Genomic DNA, 17,636 nt, shown 5'->3' with positions numbered 1-17,636 from the left:
AGGAGGAAGCCTTTAGAGCTTTGTTGAAGCAGCTCGAATCAATATTTTCCTATTAGCACTGACTTGGATGACAAGGTTACAGTAGGCTATGTGTTTTTATGAAAGGGGCTGCTTGTTGTAGTGATGAACCCACAGAGAATTATTATCTGACTGCAGATCACTCCGGCTCTACGGAGTGATTTAGTGTTGTTTAACTTGTTATGGTTTCACTGCTCTAATTGGCATAATTTCCACACATGAAATTGTTTTCTTGAATAAATAAATAAATAAATAAATACCCACTGTACACTACCTGTCCAGCACCAAATGGCAGAGGTGGCAACAAGCTGCTAAAGAGCCATACATTTCCTTAAGGCATTGGTGGAGACCCAAAGCAGAGCTAAAACAAGAGTGACTATTGGATTAAAGTCATCAGATTGCCCCGAAATACAACTCCAAATGAACACAAATCAATTTGATTTCACAATCATAATTGTGATTAACTTGCATTTGGATATTTCTGATTGTGTTGACTTTTTGCATGTAAAATTGGTTTGAGTTCTCCATTTTCAATTCTAAATACCTTAAGAGTTAAGGTTTAAGTTCCCTTGGTGTGAGTCTTTGGTGGCATTTTCTGTGGAATCACCTTTCATTTTCATGCTGAATACCAACCAAAGTTGGACCAGCTGAACTTTCCACATACAGAATACTGATCACAACATGATTCACAATTCACAAACGCCACACAGTCTCAATAAGCTCTTCCAGTCCATCATATGTACCTCCTCATATAAGACTGTACATGGTGACTAAAGAGTGGTCATTGTCATAACCAGGAAAGCCACATGACAGCGCTGATGTCTGATGCATGACTGGCTCTCTGTCACCCTACATCCTCACCCGAACTAATGATGACCTTTGATTCCCAAAAGATGTCAAGAGATGAGAGAAAAAATGCAAACGCACCCAATTAATTTAGAGTGAAGAGGACTGGAACGTGTGAGCACGTCATGCTGCTGGAGTGAATGGTGAGGTGCTCCAGGAAAGACAAAGCTCAGTATAATTAGGATTCAGGAGGCCCTTTGTCAAAGATAATTAAAGCTGACAGCCACTGTGGAGTAGAGAGGAAGGGAGCAGAAAACCCCTTCAAACTACAAGCTTCACTTTAACACAGTCTCTACATAGTCATTCAGTCTCTACACCTCACACACACACACACACACACACACACACACACAACCTGCAGTGCCATTCATCATCTCAGCTTGCTTGGAAACTGCATACTAGGCAATAAAATAGATGACAGGCTAATAGAGACAATAAAGACAGTTGTGGTATCTACACATCCGGCCTTTTGAGCCTGAATGAACACTATCATTATTAGAGGTGACGGTTTCAGCTGTGTGCAGACAGCTCACATCTCACCTTCTCACAGATGTGTGTGAGGTCTGAGGAACCACCTTACTCTTTACCACTGAAGCGGAAATTGTCTGCATAACAGAGTCACGACAGAACAACGATTCTGTCCTTTATTTGGCTTCACACATATACTGCCCAAAATTACCACAGATAAACATCAAATGTTTACCTGTGTGACACTCGGATCTATGAATTGGTTTGATTACACTTTGTAACTTGCTGAGCAGCGCCCCCTGTGGCCATGGGTGGCAATTACAGGATAATTTAACTTATTTTAAAGCTATACCAATAAATATTTTTAAACTATCATTCATCCATCCATTATCTATACTGGGGCTAATCCCAGCTGACATTGGGCGAGGGCAGCGTACACCCTGACACATAGAGACAGAGGCACTTTAGAGTTGCCAATTAACCTATTGTGCATGTTTTTGGACTGTGGCAGGAAGCTGGAGGAAGCCGGAGAGAACCCATGCAGGCACAGAGAGAACATGCAAACTCCGCACAGAAAGGCCCCAGGCCCAGGGCTCCAACCCAGAGCCGTGTCGTTGTGAGGCGACAGCGCTAACCACTGTAACAGCGAGCCATCCTTTACACACACCAATGGATCAAATTACAATGTGTAATTTGAAAGACATTGTGCAGCGATGATCCCAATGGGAATTATCATCCAACGCTGAGTTCTGTGGATTTTATAATCTGGTTTAGCTTATTGTTTTGGTTTTCAGGAACACATCAGGGGGAGCACTTTGCAGCTATGGAAACATATATCCATCAGAAACAAAGCAGAGCTAACAAGAGAGCGAATGTTGAACTCAGGTGGCCAGAAACATGTTCACCACACAACTAATTAATTAATTTGCCTTACAGACATAATCATTACGTAATGTGCATTTATAGTGAGTGGAATTAGTGCAGTGTTAAATTTCTTGATTTACTTTTGCAACAAAAACACCTTTACATTTCTCACTAATGTCAGTTACACAGCAATATCACATAAGCTACTGGTCATACCAGACCAAAGACTGTGGCAGCAAACCCATTGAACTGAGCAAGTGTTTCATTTTTGAAATTCAGCTTTTCAATTTAAAGTGGCAAAACATGTCATTTTTCTTTCAAACACTGAACACTTTAACTCCCTTGTTATCGTTAATGAGTAACATTTCGTGATTGATGTACTTTGTTTTGGCCTTATATAGTTTAATGAATGCAGAAATAGCAAATGACTAATCACTGTGTGTTTATATTTCTGTTTTAGACAGTTTCTTTTCAAATATCAGACAACTGTTACTGCCTAATTCCTCGTTTGATGAAAGTACGAAGATTTCAATGTTAAATAATGCACTTGTGACATTCTGTGACACATCTTCACAGTCAAAGGATATGACCTATTTGTCTTCTTATAAACTCTAAACACATCCGAAAGCTCTTTCTGAAATAATGAGACAAACCGTAGACTGTTACATTTATTTTGACTCTAAAAAAATCATTTCTTAATCATCATGCAAATGAATCTATCCTGTATATTCTCCTCGTCCAGTACAGCCTGCAGGAATGGAATATTTTAACCAATTGTAGACGTACTCGAGGTTTTAAGCAGCATCACATTTTCTTCAACTGTACCTTTTTTTTTTTTAAGCTTGGCATTGACATATACAATCTATCTCTCATACTCACAAATACACAGACTTAGAGTAAATACATCTTTCAAAACAGGAACAATATTAGATGAAGCCACATTTTTCATACTAAACTGAAACATGGCTCCGACTTCATTTCTTCATCATCTCCAGTTTTGTTTTGTTTTCGGACACAAAACAGTGCCTTGTGTACTGTCCACCAATGTCCAAGTGAAATTGCTGTAGAGGCTTAAGTGCGTCGTCACAGAGACCACCAGAGCCGCCGTAGAGAAGGCACTTATTAGTGACAGATAAATGGTGATTGGCTGTGTTCTTTGTTGTGGTGGTTGGTGAGCTCCTCCCTTTGAGAATTGTAGGAAAAACAGATGTGGAAATTTAAGAATACTGGTGGGTGAATTTCTGATGGAACTCTTTGACTTTGTTCAGCAGGATCTGCAGCTTGTCCGTCGGTGGCAAGATGGTCATCCTGAGCGGGAGAGGAGTAGAAAGGAAAGACAAAAATTAACCGTTAATGTCAGTGATTAACAACAGGATGCCTTGGCAAAGAGTTAACGATTATTATGGACGAACTACTTAAGAATTATTATTCAGTAACTGGAGAGAGTATGAAGGGGTAATATGACAACCATTCTCTTTTCTTTACAATCAGTTGCAAGTTTATTAGGTACACCTAGCAAAAAGCAATGCAAAAGATTTGTTTTAACTAGGTGTACCTAATAAACTGGCAACTGTGTGTATTTTACAACCTGAAGTGGTAGGTTCCATCCTTCTGGCCAAAGCCGCTTCCAGGTACGAGGCAGATCCCTGTCTCCTCCAGCATCTTCATGCAGTAAAACATATCTGGCTGCTGACCTATGTCCTAATAGAGAGGAAAGGGAACATGATAACGTATCCGAGACTTTATATTCTGCTTTTTGGGACTATTATTATTAAGCAATTTTGTGTAGTTTTGCTGTTACTGTGATCCTAGTACAGCCTTCATACTATAAGTATTGTATGCACTTTTTGTAACATTCCCAACACTTTATTATTTTCCTTCGACTGCATTCTGTTTCTGATTCATTACTTAAATTTAGTGGGAAGGTCTTTCAATTTGCAGAAGATAAAATGACAGTAGACCAAATAAAAGCAGAAACAGATCAACTTTAATTCCATAGTAGCAGTGAGAGAGAGAGAGAGACCAGGTGATCCAAAAAGCTCTTCATTTTCAATCATTTGTACTGTTTTTTCATGGTAACAATTTTCCCCTTTTGTCCGTGTGTTTCAGAGTTATTTCAGTACAGGTGCCCATCGGCTTTGAGTAAGGACATTTTTTTCAGCTGTAAAAAGGCAACTGAAGGTTGATATTAACAAAAAACAAAGAGAGATGAATAGTACTTGGAGGTAAAATAAATCTGAAGCATATCCTCTGGATCAAAAGCTTTTGTAAAACACTTTTCCAATCTTTTTTAAGTGACCGAGGACAAGCTCTGGGTTCGCGCATTGTTTTGGGGAAAAGCACATGCAAGAACAAGTTATACAACTGTGTGATCAGGATGGTCTGGACAGTCACTGGGATTGATCAAGTGTCGGGGGGTCAGCTTTACTCTGACCTTATCCCCTGTAAGGCTAATCAGATTCTCAGTGGCTTGGCTCATCCGCCCTCCCCGAAATTCCTACCGGGCAGTCAACCGTGGGACAGACTCGAAACCGCAAGCTATCGGAAATCATTTGTTCCCTTTAGCAAAGGGTGTTGGATGCAGAGTGAACCTGGTTAAAGTGTTATTTAATCCAGCATAGTGTAGAGTTCGAGATGGTGCTCTTATGTCTTGCTGCACTGTTTCCCAAATTTAATTTCATTGATTGGTTTTGGTTGTTTGTATTGGAACACGGGTCTTAAAGGATCAATGGGTGTTGAGACCATGAAGAGAAATAGTAAGTGAAATAATAATAAGTTGACCAAATAATAAGTTGTAGATTGGTAGGAGTGTAGAGAAAAAAATATATATATATATAACTGCATCATCTATTTTATTCCTCTCCTGATCAATACCCCTGAAGCAAAAATACAGTCAAATTTGAATCATTGAAAAATTTATAAAAAGGACTGACCATGGCCTCTTTGATGGCTTTTTCAGGGATGGTTATGCGAGGGAAGGAGTACATGGCACCCTGCACAGGATTGCAGCTGATACCTTGCACAGTATTGAGAACTTGTTCTGTAAGCTTGGCCTTCTCTGCTAAGGTACTTAGTGTGGCTGTGCGCTCCTGGATGTGGGAGAGAGAATAAAAAGAGGATAGAGAGAAAAATAAATTAAACCAAAGAGAGACGTTACTAGAATCAGAAACCACTGGCAACTACATTTGCGCTGCCTGTGACTGACTGCACTAGAAACATTCATCTTATGTAGCAATAGCCTGTCTTATCAAGCTCAAGGTGGTCCGGAGGAAATCTCAGCCACAGAAAATGGTATTTGTAAGTCCTAAAGCAGTGTGAAAATGACCAATTCTGGAAAGGGTTTCAGCACCATTAAGTTTTCCCCTGCCTTACATCATTGGTTGAAAATTAAAAAATGGCCCACTGTGTCTCTGGCCTTTTTTTTTTTTTTTAAATGAAGTTTTCTGCTTGAATCTCTCCAGACTTCTGGGAGTTCCACGAGACGGACGAATGCCCATGTCAGACACTGTACAAAAAGTGTAAAAAGATCATATGAATCTGTTTACACACAAGATAATTTTTCCAGACCTACAGGAGGTCATGACGGGGTTTCATAAGTAATCCATATGTACACTTCCCAAAGCGGTTTCGTGCAAGCTTTTGGAAGAACTGCTATGATCCAACGACTATGATAATGTTTGTTATATAATTCCAGCATGTCAAAATGAACTGCAGCAATGTCCAACTAATTTGTCATCAAAGAGAAATATAGTGGTTTATAATGGAATAAAATGCATATTCACTGTATTACTAAGTGATTTCAGTTTCACAGAGATTTGAGATAAAACTGAGTGTTATGCATGCAGTCATTTTTACACAGCAACATGGACATGTGACAGGGGACTGATAGTACATTGCAGAAAGAATGTGTAATCTTACAGGTGCCAGTTTACTTCATTATATAAACAATAATTCATAACAACATATTATGTTTAATCATATTATATACTGTATTGGTGAATTGATTATCTGTTCCACCCCTAGTATGAATAATGAGGGCTGTAGGATGAAAACTGCGCACCTTGATGAAGTTGTCATATGAAGGCTCCCCTGGCTGCGGAGGGTTGACCACCAGGTCCATTAGAGCCTGACCAGGGACAGGAGGACACAGACGGACCGACACCAGCTTAGTCAGCTGGGCCTTCACGTCATCGTCCATGTTGATGATCTCCATGTAGCCTCCACGGAAACCACACCTAAGAGAGAGACAAAAACATTACGATGTGACCTCGCAGCACCAAAAATGTGTGCAAGAACAAAAAGACAGAAAGAAACACAACACACAGAACTAGTTGTTAACATTGTGGTCATGACTCCTGACGGATTTATCCCAGCATGAAAGTGCAATGACTTACTCTCCCATGTAACACTTTGAAGTGGAGTGGAACGATGCCAGTTCCACTGTATTTGAGTACTCTGGGCCCATCTCAAACAGAACCTTCTTAAAAGAGTGAAACTGGCAACCATCAGCATACACATTATCCTGGTACACCTGGGTGATGGGGACAGAATGAGATATATCACAGGGTGAAGTGGACAATAAAGCAGGCAGACGTTAAAAAGATATGCAGAGACCGTACCTCATCAGCCATGAGGAAGAGGCGTTCCTTTGCTGCAAATCGGATTACATCTTCAATGCACTCTCTGCTCTGAACCTGACCTGAGAGAGAAGAGGAGGCTCATCATGGAGAGGCATTTGAAATTGGTGATTAAGTGGGCAGTTACATCTATTTGCTGCCATCTAGTGGCTCCTCTTTGAAGAGCACATGAAATCTGTTGACATAAAACTACAACTAAAGGGAGACACGCTGTATATACGTTATGCAGGGAGATTTAATCTTAAGTAATTGAACCTGACATCATAATCATATTAATTTTCACAGATAAAAATTTGAAGTTTACCAGTGGGGTTTCCAGGGTTGATGATGCACAGGGCTCGAGGGTTGCAGTACTGCCGAGCTTCATCCAGGGCGCGCTGCAGCTCGCTGATGTCCATACTCCAGCACTTTTCCTCATTAAGGTAATAGTTGATCTGCACAGCACCAAGTTCGGCCAATGCAGCCGAATACAGGGGATACTGAGGTATGGAGATCATGACGCCCGTACGGGCCGCACCTTCACCACACATCAGCAGCTTCAGCATCGTCTGACAGGGCAGGATGGGGAAGGCAAGATATGTTATATTGCATTATACAGAGAGGTGTCAGTATAACACAATACAATTCAACAGCATTCCAAACTACATCCTCCAAAATGACCATACGGTTGAATCAACCCCTCTCTGGAGCAGTTTCAACACAAACTGAACATTACAACCTTCATGAAGGGAGGATTTATTGTTGAGCTGTTGCGTTAGACTGCAGTCATTATAGCTAGATGTATGATTAAAAGTACTGAAGAGACACAAAGTTAGGAAGTCAAAATGAGCGGTGCTTTGTACCACAATGCCGTCGCTGGCCCCTGTGGTGAGGTAAATGTCGTCCGGGTCACAGTGAACGCCGCCATCCCTTCGCTCAATGTAGCGGGCCACATCCTGACGCACAGAGTCTATGCCCTGACTGGCACTGTAGGAGCCTGAGGGAGATTCATGTGGAGACAACTTATAGCTTTAACACAACAAAGCACCACCAGAAAGCACAATTGAACACCCAATGAGATATATAAAAAGAAAGTGATAATAAGCAGCCAGGGTTACATCATGCTTGCTGTGTTTGCTCATACACACCCATACTGTTCCCTCCACAGGACTGGAGAATGCGGTGCGCTCTACTTTTAGCATCCTCTGGGAATGTGCTGTCATTCAATAGTTCAGGGTAGGAGCATAGAGCCAAGACCTTGAAACAAAGGGAGGTGTGAGTACAAAGGGTGGAAGGGACAGAATGTAAAATGCTGCACCCATTACTGCGTAAGACTGATTGACACCAACTTATCTAAGGAGGAAGAAATCACTTTTTAGTCATTCAGAAGTCAGAGGGGAGGTGCTATATTTAGATGAGTTTAGATGAGGTTTGGGGGGTTGGGGGGGGGGGGGGGTGGGGGGGGGGGGTAGGAGCAGACCTGTCGGAAGAAAGTGATTGGCTGCTGGCCCATAGCATGTGCGTCACCAATGTTGGCCTTGATGACCTCAGCAAATGGCTTCTTCATTCCCTGCAGAACATAAACACAACGCACAGAAGTGATTATTTATCTGAAGAATGGAAACAAAAGTGCGAACAGTGAGAGCGTTTATTCTCTTTGCATACAAGCAATTATGTAATTTCCTTTTTTTCTGAATTTTACAGTGACCTCCCATTAACAAACCTGACTCAAAATGGGGGTTGGCTGAGAGCCCCCACTGCACCTAAACAACCTTGACCACATACCTTTTACTGTCGTTTGGATATCTTGTTCCAAATGTTGTCTGACTAAAATTTGGCACATGTGATACAACAGATTTTCTGCTTCTACTGGTGTTAAATTAAGTTTATCCAAAAAAGTAGCTTTACTCCACAGTCATTTCCAGTTTTTTTTTTTTAATGAAATTTTACAAGTCAGATCTTCTGAGTAACAGTGTCAGCTGTTCATTCTCGATGCTAACTTTCCATATTTTTCTCATACACACTTACTGATATTCACTAATATCAAAGTGGAGTACAATTCTTTACTGACAGAAATGAAGAAAATTTTATGCAAACAAACATCTAGTCCAGATGTTGAACTGGGTTTATTAGGGAGCTTACACTAGATTGTATTGGAGATAGAAACCATATGGTAAAAACAATTTAGTGCATTTGCAACAAGTTTGACGCTGATATTCTGTGCAAACAGCGGAACAAAGTTTCAACCTGAGAAAACTTCCTTATTATACTGATACCACTAACCTTCTGACCCATAAACACAGAGACATACATTTATAGAGAGGCCTTTAACCTCATTTAGTGAAGGCTGAGAAAGAGCAGGATTTATGACAGCAAAGCAGTGGTGAATCGAAAGTAAAAAAAATACTTTGGAGAATACATTGTCAACATTCAGGTATCAATTTACTGTCCTCCAGGACAATGATACAACATTTCAGCTGAGACCACTGACAGAGGACAAACAACCATGCACGCAACCACGTGCACAAACAAAAGCACGCACACACATTCATGCAGTTAACACCAGATGTTAGGAACAGCGTGAGGCTGCAGAGAGGCCACAAGTGGAACCGCACGCTCTTCTCCTGCAGAAATCAAAGCAGCTTGTTTGTTAGTTTTGTCCAATTCAGACTTCAGATTTTAGAGAGCGCAAGTCTCTGGCTCTCTCATTGGTCACACATAAGAGGCGTCTCTCAGTCTAGACCAATAACATTATACGGGGAGAATAACACCCCTAGGTCAAAAGTACCGCCCATTCATGAAGGAGATCTTTTAGAAACAAACTGACCTCTGCTCCTGGGAACAGACTAGAAAGGCCAGAGCTTTTTGTCCTCCATCACTGATAACAGTCCAGCAAACAAAGCTGAAGTTCCAGCAGAAGGTGAAACAGTGCTCTCGATGCAAAGATCATGCAGTATTTCTTTTTACTCACAAGGAATTACAGAAAAGACTTTTTATTCATTCATTAACATTTTTTTTCAGCCACTCGATACCAGATACATCCAATATTGAGACCAATCTTGTTTAAAATGCAAATTCAGCATGGCTTCTATAATGTAAAACATTTTTAGAGGTTTGCATATCGCATTTCATTCTGGCAGAATATGTGGAAAGAATCTGACAAAAACTAGCTTTGTGTATCGATGGTCTATCCTGACAATAACTCTCTCGAAAGGTCCCCATTCGCTATCAGCTAGCTGCTCATTGGGACAAAACAAAGACAGCGAAGTAATAACTGCATGTGAAGCACTGTGTACTTGTTAACTGGTGCACTCAGTCGGCTCAGTGTTGGTCTGGTTCTGCTCCCTATTAGGAAAAGCTCTAAACAACCCATCTTTAGTATTAGAGGGGGCTGGGGAAACAAGAACAATGCTATGCTTGTACTGTAAATGAAGAGCAAAGATCTCACTTCCAAAAATCAAGGTGTGTAGGAAACAGGAGTAGGGGATCACAGTGTGTGCATTTGTGTATGTGTGTGCGCGTGCATATTTAATTCCCGGACAAAAGAGAGAATACCACTGTGACCTGTTTCCCAAGGTAACACAACACCATCCAACATTGCAACTTGGGGAGGAGGAGGCCGTAAAATGAAGAGGAATGTGTTTTGACTAAACTTAAAAAAACAGTTGAACATCCTTTAAAATCTAAGTTCCGTTCTTCTGAAGACTTTTAACTGAGAAGACTGTAGTTGATTATTTGTAGTACATTTTTGCCTTCTGACTTGGTGCTCTACTATTGAAATTGTGCAGTTAATGAACAAAGAAACAGCAGTGCTTCTGTCTTAAAGGGAAATGTGATGAATAAAAATGTATTAGGAGCTATAATAAGGATGGCAATTATTTTATTGGTCCTCTGAAAATGCTCCCATCTCTCATTATCTTGGCTGGATTTGCAATTTCTGTCTGCTTTCTGAACATCTAAATATCAACTTGATAATGCCTGATCAACCTCTTGTACAATTGAGAGGAAAATAAATATCCTACAATGAAAGGGTCTGCTGCAAATAAGCACTGATCAGAACAAACAGAGCATAAAATCTTTGGTGCAAGTGAACCATCTGGTTAAAAAGGTCACTACTGTCATTACAGCTGCTGCAGGCCCATGCCACTGAGCTTTTCACCTGTGCAAGAACCTGTTCGCATACTCATCTCTTCCTGAGCAAAGCACTCAAGAGAGGACAGTTTTCACACCAGACTGCACTCGGTACACTAACAGCTGGTTGCCACATCACCAGAAACAGTGCCAGAGGAGGGGATCAGATAGTGCTTTAAAAAAAAAAGGGGGGAATGCACAAATGATCTGGATTTACAGTGGGAGTAACTTTGAAAGGACCTAGAATATATAACATATAGAACACGTTTACAGCCGCAACTATGTTTATGTTTCGCCAAGTTGGACCGTTTGATATTTTGGACATTAGGAATTTTCAGAGGTTGACTGACACATATCATCACTGGGTCATCAGACGGTGAAACACGATAGTACAACCAGACTGGACAGAAAAAACACAGTCAGTAGTTCAGACTATGGACTTTCACCTCTCTCTCTTTCCATGAGCAACTAAGATTAAAAAAACAGGAGAGGATGAAAAAGCAATGAGTGTGACTTAAAAAAACACATCAGTTAGAGATTAACATTGAGGACCGGACAGAAAGGGATGGTGAAATTTGTGGGTACAGCACATTATCTGGATCATACCGGTCTCCAAATTGTCTGATATGATCAACTTTCTAAGGAATCACTAACCAACTGATGGACTTTGATACAAGTGCGGACTTTTCTTTGGGGATAATGTTTAGATGGTAATGGTGAGAACATAATAAGGAAATGAAACCTGCTGATCTGTAATTAAAACTAATGAAAGACACAGACTGGATCTGTGCTTAGCCAAAAAAAACACAAGCATTCATCAGGAGCAAATAGGCATGAAGAGCCCCCTTTAATAGAGTCAAAGCTGCGATGTAATTTTAAAAGAATTTACATTTAAGGTTCAAAGAGATTCATTGTGGCAAGTACTGAATGATATGAACATCAATTTTACAGTCTTCTGATTCAGATTCAGTAAACATAAAAAGGCTATGAGACAGTTTAAGCCTGTCTGGTGAAGTACTTTGTCTTCTTATTTACAATCTGCTGGGCAAACTTGCTTGTGCTCGTCTACACTGCCACAGTCTATGCAGCGGAATAAGCCTATAACGGGCTGATGTAATGAAAGACATACGACACAAAATATATTTAACATGTAAGTAGATGAGAAGTGGGTTAAAAAAAAAGGAGAGGTCTGGTGCAACAGAGGCTCCAGGTGGCATTCACACTGAGATCAGACAGCTGGTTTTACAAACCTCTGAGAGCTCCCTCTCCAGCTCCACAGCCCGCTGCACGATGGGGCCCCTCACGGCATACTCCACTTTCTTCACCGTGGGGTTCATGGTGTCGATGGTCAGCACCTTGGCCCGGGACACCATTCCATTTTCAGACATTTTCTCTTTGGGGAGCCCGCGTCGCGTCGCACTCAAACTCGATAAGGCTCTGCCGGGAGAGGAGGACAGAGGGGGACAGGTCAGTGAGCGGACCCTGGGACCATTGCCGAGCCGCTGCGCTGCACTGCTACCGGCTAACAACTCGTTTCGCCCCCGGCTTAAAAGCCGAACGCTTCTGGGTGATAACAACTGCATCCGTGCGGCTGACGTATCGCACGGGGTTTGTTTCAACAAGTGGAGCAACTTTAAAAGCCTCTGCGGTTCGACAAAGACCTGCACGGCGCCGGTTGCTTCACTCGAGAGAAGTGAAATCAAAGTTGTGCAAGTGGAGGAACCGCGCTCCTAAAAGTGACTAAGCATTCAGACCTTTGAACCTTACAGAGGTGATAGTGCTCATGGGACTTCGACAAATTTATATTGAAGTCGCATGAAGTTTCTTAGGACCCTGACTGCACCTACGTAAACTGACTAAACTTTTCTCGCTGAAGTTTTTGGGGTACATTCCCTGCACACATGGCAACACTACAAGCAGCGAGCGTATCCCTCCCCTTTGTGTGGCTTCATGTCCACCGTTATCCCACCCCCTCTTCTCCTGTATCCCACGCACCGTGAGGCTGTCAGTCAGGGTCGGTTCTCCGGTTACTGAGCCTAAACTGCTCTGGACTACAGACCTACTGGCTCAGAAAGATATAACCAGCGAACTGATGCAGCTTCCCACTTCCAACCCCGAGCTCACTGCACCGCGCCTCACTTTTTGTCCTGAGAGCTCCATGCGGTTTGGGTGGAGACTTTGAAGGCTGCTAAGTGAAGAAAATAATTATGAATGCTCCTCCTATCTGGACTGGACTTGTTTCCTCCATCTGCTGGGGTGGTTTAATGCAAATTCCTTTGACAAAGTCTGTATTATTCCTGCCATCAGAATAATTAAAAAAAAAAAAAAAAAAAAATCACATCAAAAGTCTACACAGTGGCTTTAATGCAAGAAAAAACCTTCCTGGAATATTCCTACAGGCCTTTAGTTAAATGTATTGTGTCATTGTTGCTCCGCAGTGTTTTTAGGCCCTTGATGGTGGGGTTAAACTGATAAGGTCAGGCCTAATGGCACTGGTTCAAATTTCACATTTCTCAGGTTGAGCAGGGATGGTCCTGTTCTCCGACAGCCTCGCCTCACTCACAGGTACTTCTACATACAAATGAGCATAAAACTGGGATTAGAAACTACTTACTGGGATGTTACTGATCCTCAGTGTGACTTTCAGTGAAACTCTGCCTTCACACTGAAAAGTGAGAGAGCGATAGGTTTCTTGAAATTACCAGCGCAGATGTAAACAAGACAAAACACAGCAATTATCATGCCAAGGTGTATTCATTAAATAATGGTGTATGTGTGTTTCATCAATAGTCTATTATTACACTATTATTACAGCATTATGTGGTGTGGAATAGAGATAGTTTTGTTATTTTTTTTACATCTGTAAGTGTGAGTTATAGAACAGAAGTCCTAGCAGATGCCTTTAGATTTTCTTTACTTAAAGTTCAATACACTTAGCAGTCAACTTCATCCATACTGTCCACTGTGTGTCAGCTGTCAAGAGACTGTCTGAGATATGAAATAGACATATTTCACTGACAAGCTGTTTAAATTGAAATATTAATATTACAACCACTGAGCTGCATTTGCTTCATTTTTGCAAGTGGTTTATGATATTATTTGCAGTTGCACACTTATTTTGCAATGAAAGGTTCAACCAACAGAGTGCAAACCTTACCACTATCACATCAGCTGTAAGAATAATGGGAATAAATCACTCAACAATACAAAGGCCCATAGAAGGTAACAGACTATATTTAGGATCAGAACTCAAGCAGACAAATAAATTATTTCATCTTTCTTTAAGCTAAATGATTCAAAATTTCAGAACAATAAACAGCAGGCACTTATTTATCCCAGTGCAACTTTTCACATTATTCCCTAATACATTTTAAAACCCAGTGCAACCCTAGTGATAATGTTAGTATTCAGTGTGCCAAGGGAATTTGAACTGCAATCTAGCCAGCTTTCATTGCTGTGACAGTTTAGCCTTGAAGCCAGTGAAGTTAGACACAATTGGGAGAGTGACTTTTCTCTTAAATGCAAAACAAGCCTAAAAGAAGTTCACTTTGGTATGACATTTTCAACAGTTTTCATACTTTCATATTTCATACTAGATTAACCGTGATACATTTTTCTACCGAACAGCTCTCATGAGTGGTCAGTTAATCATTGTCTTCATAAAAGATGAACAGATGAAAGCTGATTTTTATGCCTCTATTGTAGATCTGTTAGTCAACATGTAATTTTAGGTTTGCAGTCATCAGGAAATATACTGTATATGGGAAAAATTAAATATCAGCAGTGAATTCAGATTACAGGTGAATGGCTATTCACCTGTTAATTCACATATTATGAGGTGAAACATGGTAGGTTTCCCCAAAATTGAGATGTTATAGCAAAGTGAACTGTTGAATTAAAACCGAGTGGCTGCAACTATATCAGAGAGAGTCTGTGTTGCCACCGTGCGGAGTGCAAAGGTGGGGACTGATGATGGAATAAGCAGGAAGAGCTGATGCTGCGCTGTCTGAAGTCCATAGCTTTTGCACTCCTCTGTAACTAGGTAGCACTGTAGCGGCTGGTGTGAGAATCCAAGGACAAAGTCTTCAGTGTTGCTTCTCTCAGCCCTCTCCTCTGGGGAGACACACAATGTCTCCTCCTGGCTGAAGTAGCGTGTTGTGCTGAAGATATAGAACAGCTTCAGCAGCTCCCAGCAGCGGGCCTTGGAGGGTAAAGGAGGGTCACTGTGCAGATGGTTAGTGGGAGTCCGCACACAAGAGACTGACCGACGTGTTTCACGGTTGATGAGAAGAAGTGCCAGCACATCAGGGCGCAGGGATACAGATGCTGGTAAACAGCGCTCTCCAACAGCCAGGCAGTCTCTCAGAGTCTCCACCAAGGGTGACCAGAAACGACACACCAGCCCACTCTCTGCTCTATGCAGGGTAGGGGTAGGACCGCACAGCACACATACATCTGCTCCAGGGAGCAGCTGGAAGCGAAGGAGGCGATGGGCCACGGTGGGGCTGCCATGAGGAAGGAAAACTGGGTAATCACAAGAATCTGATCCAGAGGCTGAGAGGGAGCGAATCAAAGCAGAGAGCAGCACAACTTCCTGTGGTGCTAGGCGCCACCACTTCTCAGTTGCTGCAGTTATTCGCCCGTGGACAATAAGGCAACCAAACTCACTGTCCGCAGCCTGAGCAAAGCCATCCACAGCTTCTTGAAGAAGAGCAGGGCTTGGAGGCAGCAGTGAATCAGCGCAGTGTGTCAGGTTGCCCAGGATGCCCTCTTGCCTCTCTTCCAACAGCTGATCAATGAGGCTGAAGCAGGATCGCAAGTCCCTTTTCAGCCTCTCAACATTCCTCATGTTGGCCAACTCATCCTGCCCCAACACCAGCACCATGCAGTTCCACACATTCTCCAGGAGTCGTTGTAAACGCACCTCCTCCTCTTCGCTGCTGCCTGCACCACTTTGTCCACCTCCACTCACAGCGATGAGCATCACACTGTCCTGGAAAACTCTCCACACCACCTTCCCCCCGCCTTCAGTCTCACAGCAGGACAACACTACTCCCTGACCACCTCCAAACATGTGAACACCATTCAGGGAGCCGATGACAGAGAAGGGCAGCTGTTTGGCGGCTCCCCTTGTGAAAAGAGGAACCCCGCTGCTGGCTGTGAGGCAGAGGAGCTGTGTTGACCCGTCCTGGAGCATCATCATTGGGTTTAGCTAGCTGTGGTTCACTGTTGCATGCACGGTCAACAGAGTAGCTTTTCAGCTGCAGCAGATTGTTGAACCAGTCAACTAACGATCTTCGATGATCTGATTGTATAATGAGAATCATTAAGTCAAAAACTGAACAACTAGCAGTTATAGCTAAACCTGGCTCTAGTGTTGCATCATGAAGGGTGAGCATCTGGGTGAGCCGTTAGCGTTACGTACCGTTAAACCATTTTCCTGAAGCTGGCTGAAACGGCAACGACAAGACAAGATATCATGCAGCAATTCTATCTATCATGACCAGAGCAGACACCTACTGTCGGCTCTCTAACCAATTGGCTTTGTTGGCTAACTGTATTTAACATGCTAGGTTAACAAAAGAAGTTACCGTCGTTTCCACAGTAACGCTGTCCCATGATTCATTCTTCAAACTGGTGAAGACAGATTCATCCGGCTGGTCGAGCGACAGTTATGAGTTACGAGCTCTGTTGTAACCGCTGAAGCAGCGGGACAAGAAGACCGACCTGGGTTCAGTCCCAGAGCTCTTGGAAGTGTTGTTCACATGGATATCTAGCATCCGTTCGTTCACTTCTCGCGAGACTCCAACCACCCCGCGGATGGCGCTGCGATACTAACAGTCGATGCGATTACTTTATGATTAGTAGTATTTTTCCTTTGTCAATGTTCAAATTATAAATGGTGAACTTGACGATTGTGCTATATTTGTATGTCTCATCAGATCATCATGCAAGTAATGCGCATTATTATAATATAGATTAAAGGACATTTTGTTACGATCATAATCAATGGTGGAAAGTAATCAAGTACAGTTACTCAAATACTAGCCAATTTTGAGGTACTTGTGCTTGTACATATATTTCCATTTTATATTACTTTTTACATTTACTCTACAGCGACCCAAAGTTTTCAATATTAAATAAATAAATATTCCTTATGAAATAAATAATCAAATGAACAAATAAAATAAAACATGAATTATTACATTTTGAAAGAAACATTTAAAATAATTCAATCTTATTAGATATTATTTAATTATATATATATTATTTAGTTTTATGAGTCTTCATTTCTTTTTGATTTTGTTATTACAAAATGTTCTTTTGAAGTCTGTTTATGATAGCATTCCCTCCCTTATTTCAGACCAGATTTTATTTTATGTCACATATACTTTTTAGTTAGCTGATAATATCCATGTTATTTTAAGGAAAATTTCTATAGTTGTATTTCTACTTTACTCAAGTAAAGAATTTGAGAACTCTTCCACCACTGGTTATAATCCTCTGCAACCCAATTTGGCAGTTTCACAAAAGTAACTGGGCCCAAAATTAGTTTTTTTTATTTTTTATCTTTTTCTTCATTTTGTAACGCAATTTAAAACATTGGTAATGCAGTGTCTTCAGAGCTAACATTCATTTTGTTGATTTAATGAGTTCAACCTCAGCTTTCTCCATTATTATATCTGGAATACA

General features: G+C 41.5%; 2 protein-coding genes across 4 annotated transcripts; both read right to left on the bottom strand.

Moving 5' to 3' along the window:
- Positions 1 to 2,851: 2,851 nt before the first annotated feature.
- On the bottom strand, positions 2,852 to 16,675 carry gpt (glutamic--pyruvic transaminase). Of its 3 annotated transcripts, none has more exons than XM_023403358.2 (12): positions 16,535 to 16,675; positions 12,194 to 12,380; positions 8,293 to 8,382; positions 7,961 to 8,069; positions 7,676 to 7,809; positions 7,138 to 7,381; positions 6,816 to 6,895; positions 6,591 to 6,727; positions 6,257 to 6,431; positions 5,130 to 5,285; positions 3,785 to 3,897; positions 2,852 to 3,504 (listed from the first exon to the last, which is right to left on the bottom strand). In XM_023403358.2, the coding sequence occupies exons 1-12, from the start codon at positions 16,567 to 16,569 to the stop codon at positions 3,414 to 3,416; spliced, it is 1,551 nt and encodes a 516-aa protein (XP_023259126.1). In that variant the 5' UTR covers positions 16,570 to 16,675; the 3' UTR covers positions 2,852 to 3,413. The 3 variants fall into 3 exon arrangements, with proteins under 3 accessions (XP_023259126.1, XP_023259128.1, XP_023259125.1); XM_023403360.2 differs by lacking the exon at positions 16,535 to 16,675 and adding an exon at positions 12,939 to 13,086; XM_023403357.2 differs by lacking the exon at positions 16,535 to 16,675 and having other exon boundaries at positions 12,194 to 12,847.
- Positions 14,158 to 16,675, bottom strand: fuz (fuzzy planar cell polarity protein). Its single transcript, XM_023403361.2, has 2 exons — positions 16,535 to 16,675; positions 14,158 to 16,248 (listed from the first exon to the last, which is right to left on the bottom strand). The coding sequence occupies exon 2, from the start codon at positions 16,144 to 16,146 to the stop codon at positions 14,839 to 14,841; it is 1,308 nt and encodes a 435-aa protein (XP_023259129.1). The 5' UTR covers positions 16,147 to 16,248; positions 16,535 to 16,675; the 3' UTR covers positions 14,158 to 14,838.
- Positions 16,676 to 17,636: the final 961 nt, after the last annotated feature.

This window comes from Seriola lalandi, unplaced genomic scaffold (assembly GCF_002814215.2).
Source record: "Seriola lalandi dorsalis isolate HSWRI2012SDOR001 ecotype SW California unplaced genomic scaffold, Sedor1 jcf7180002054126, whole genome shotgun sequence".
NCBI classification, from domain to species: Eukaryota; Metazoa; Chordata; class Actinopteri; order Carangiformes; family Carangidae; genus Seriola; species Seriola lalandi.
Note: the sequence above shows the minus strand (reverse complement) of the source record. Positions and strands in the feature narration are given on the sequence as shown.

Excerpts from the sequence above, each read along its gene's own strand:
- gpt (XM_023403357.2), bottom strand. The coding sequence starts at position 12,526 with ATGCAGTTGTTATCACCCAGAAGCGTTCGGCTTTTAAGCCGGGGGCGA. Across the intron at positions 8,383-12,193 it reads TGGAGAGGGAGCTCTCAGAG|GGAATGAAGAAGCCATTTGC; the intron begins GTTTGTAAAACC and ends TATGTTCTGCAG. Across the intron at positions 6,432-6,590 it reads TCAAAGTGTTACATGGGAGA|GTGTGGTTTCCGTGGAGGCT; the intron begins GTAAGTCATTGC and ends TCTCTCTCTTAG.
- fuz (XM_023403361.2), bottom strand. The coding sequence starts at position 16,146 with ATGATGATGCTCCAGGACGGGTCAACACAGCTCCTCTGCCTCACAGCC.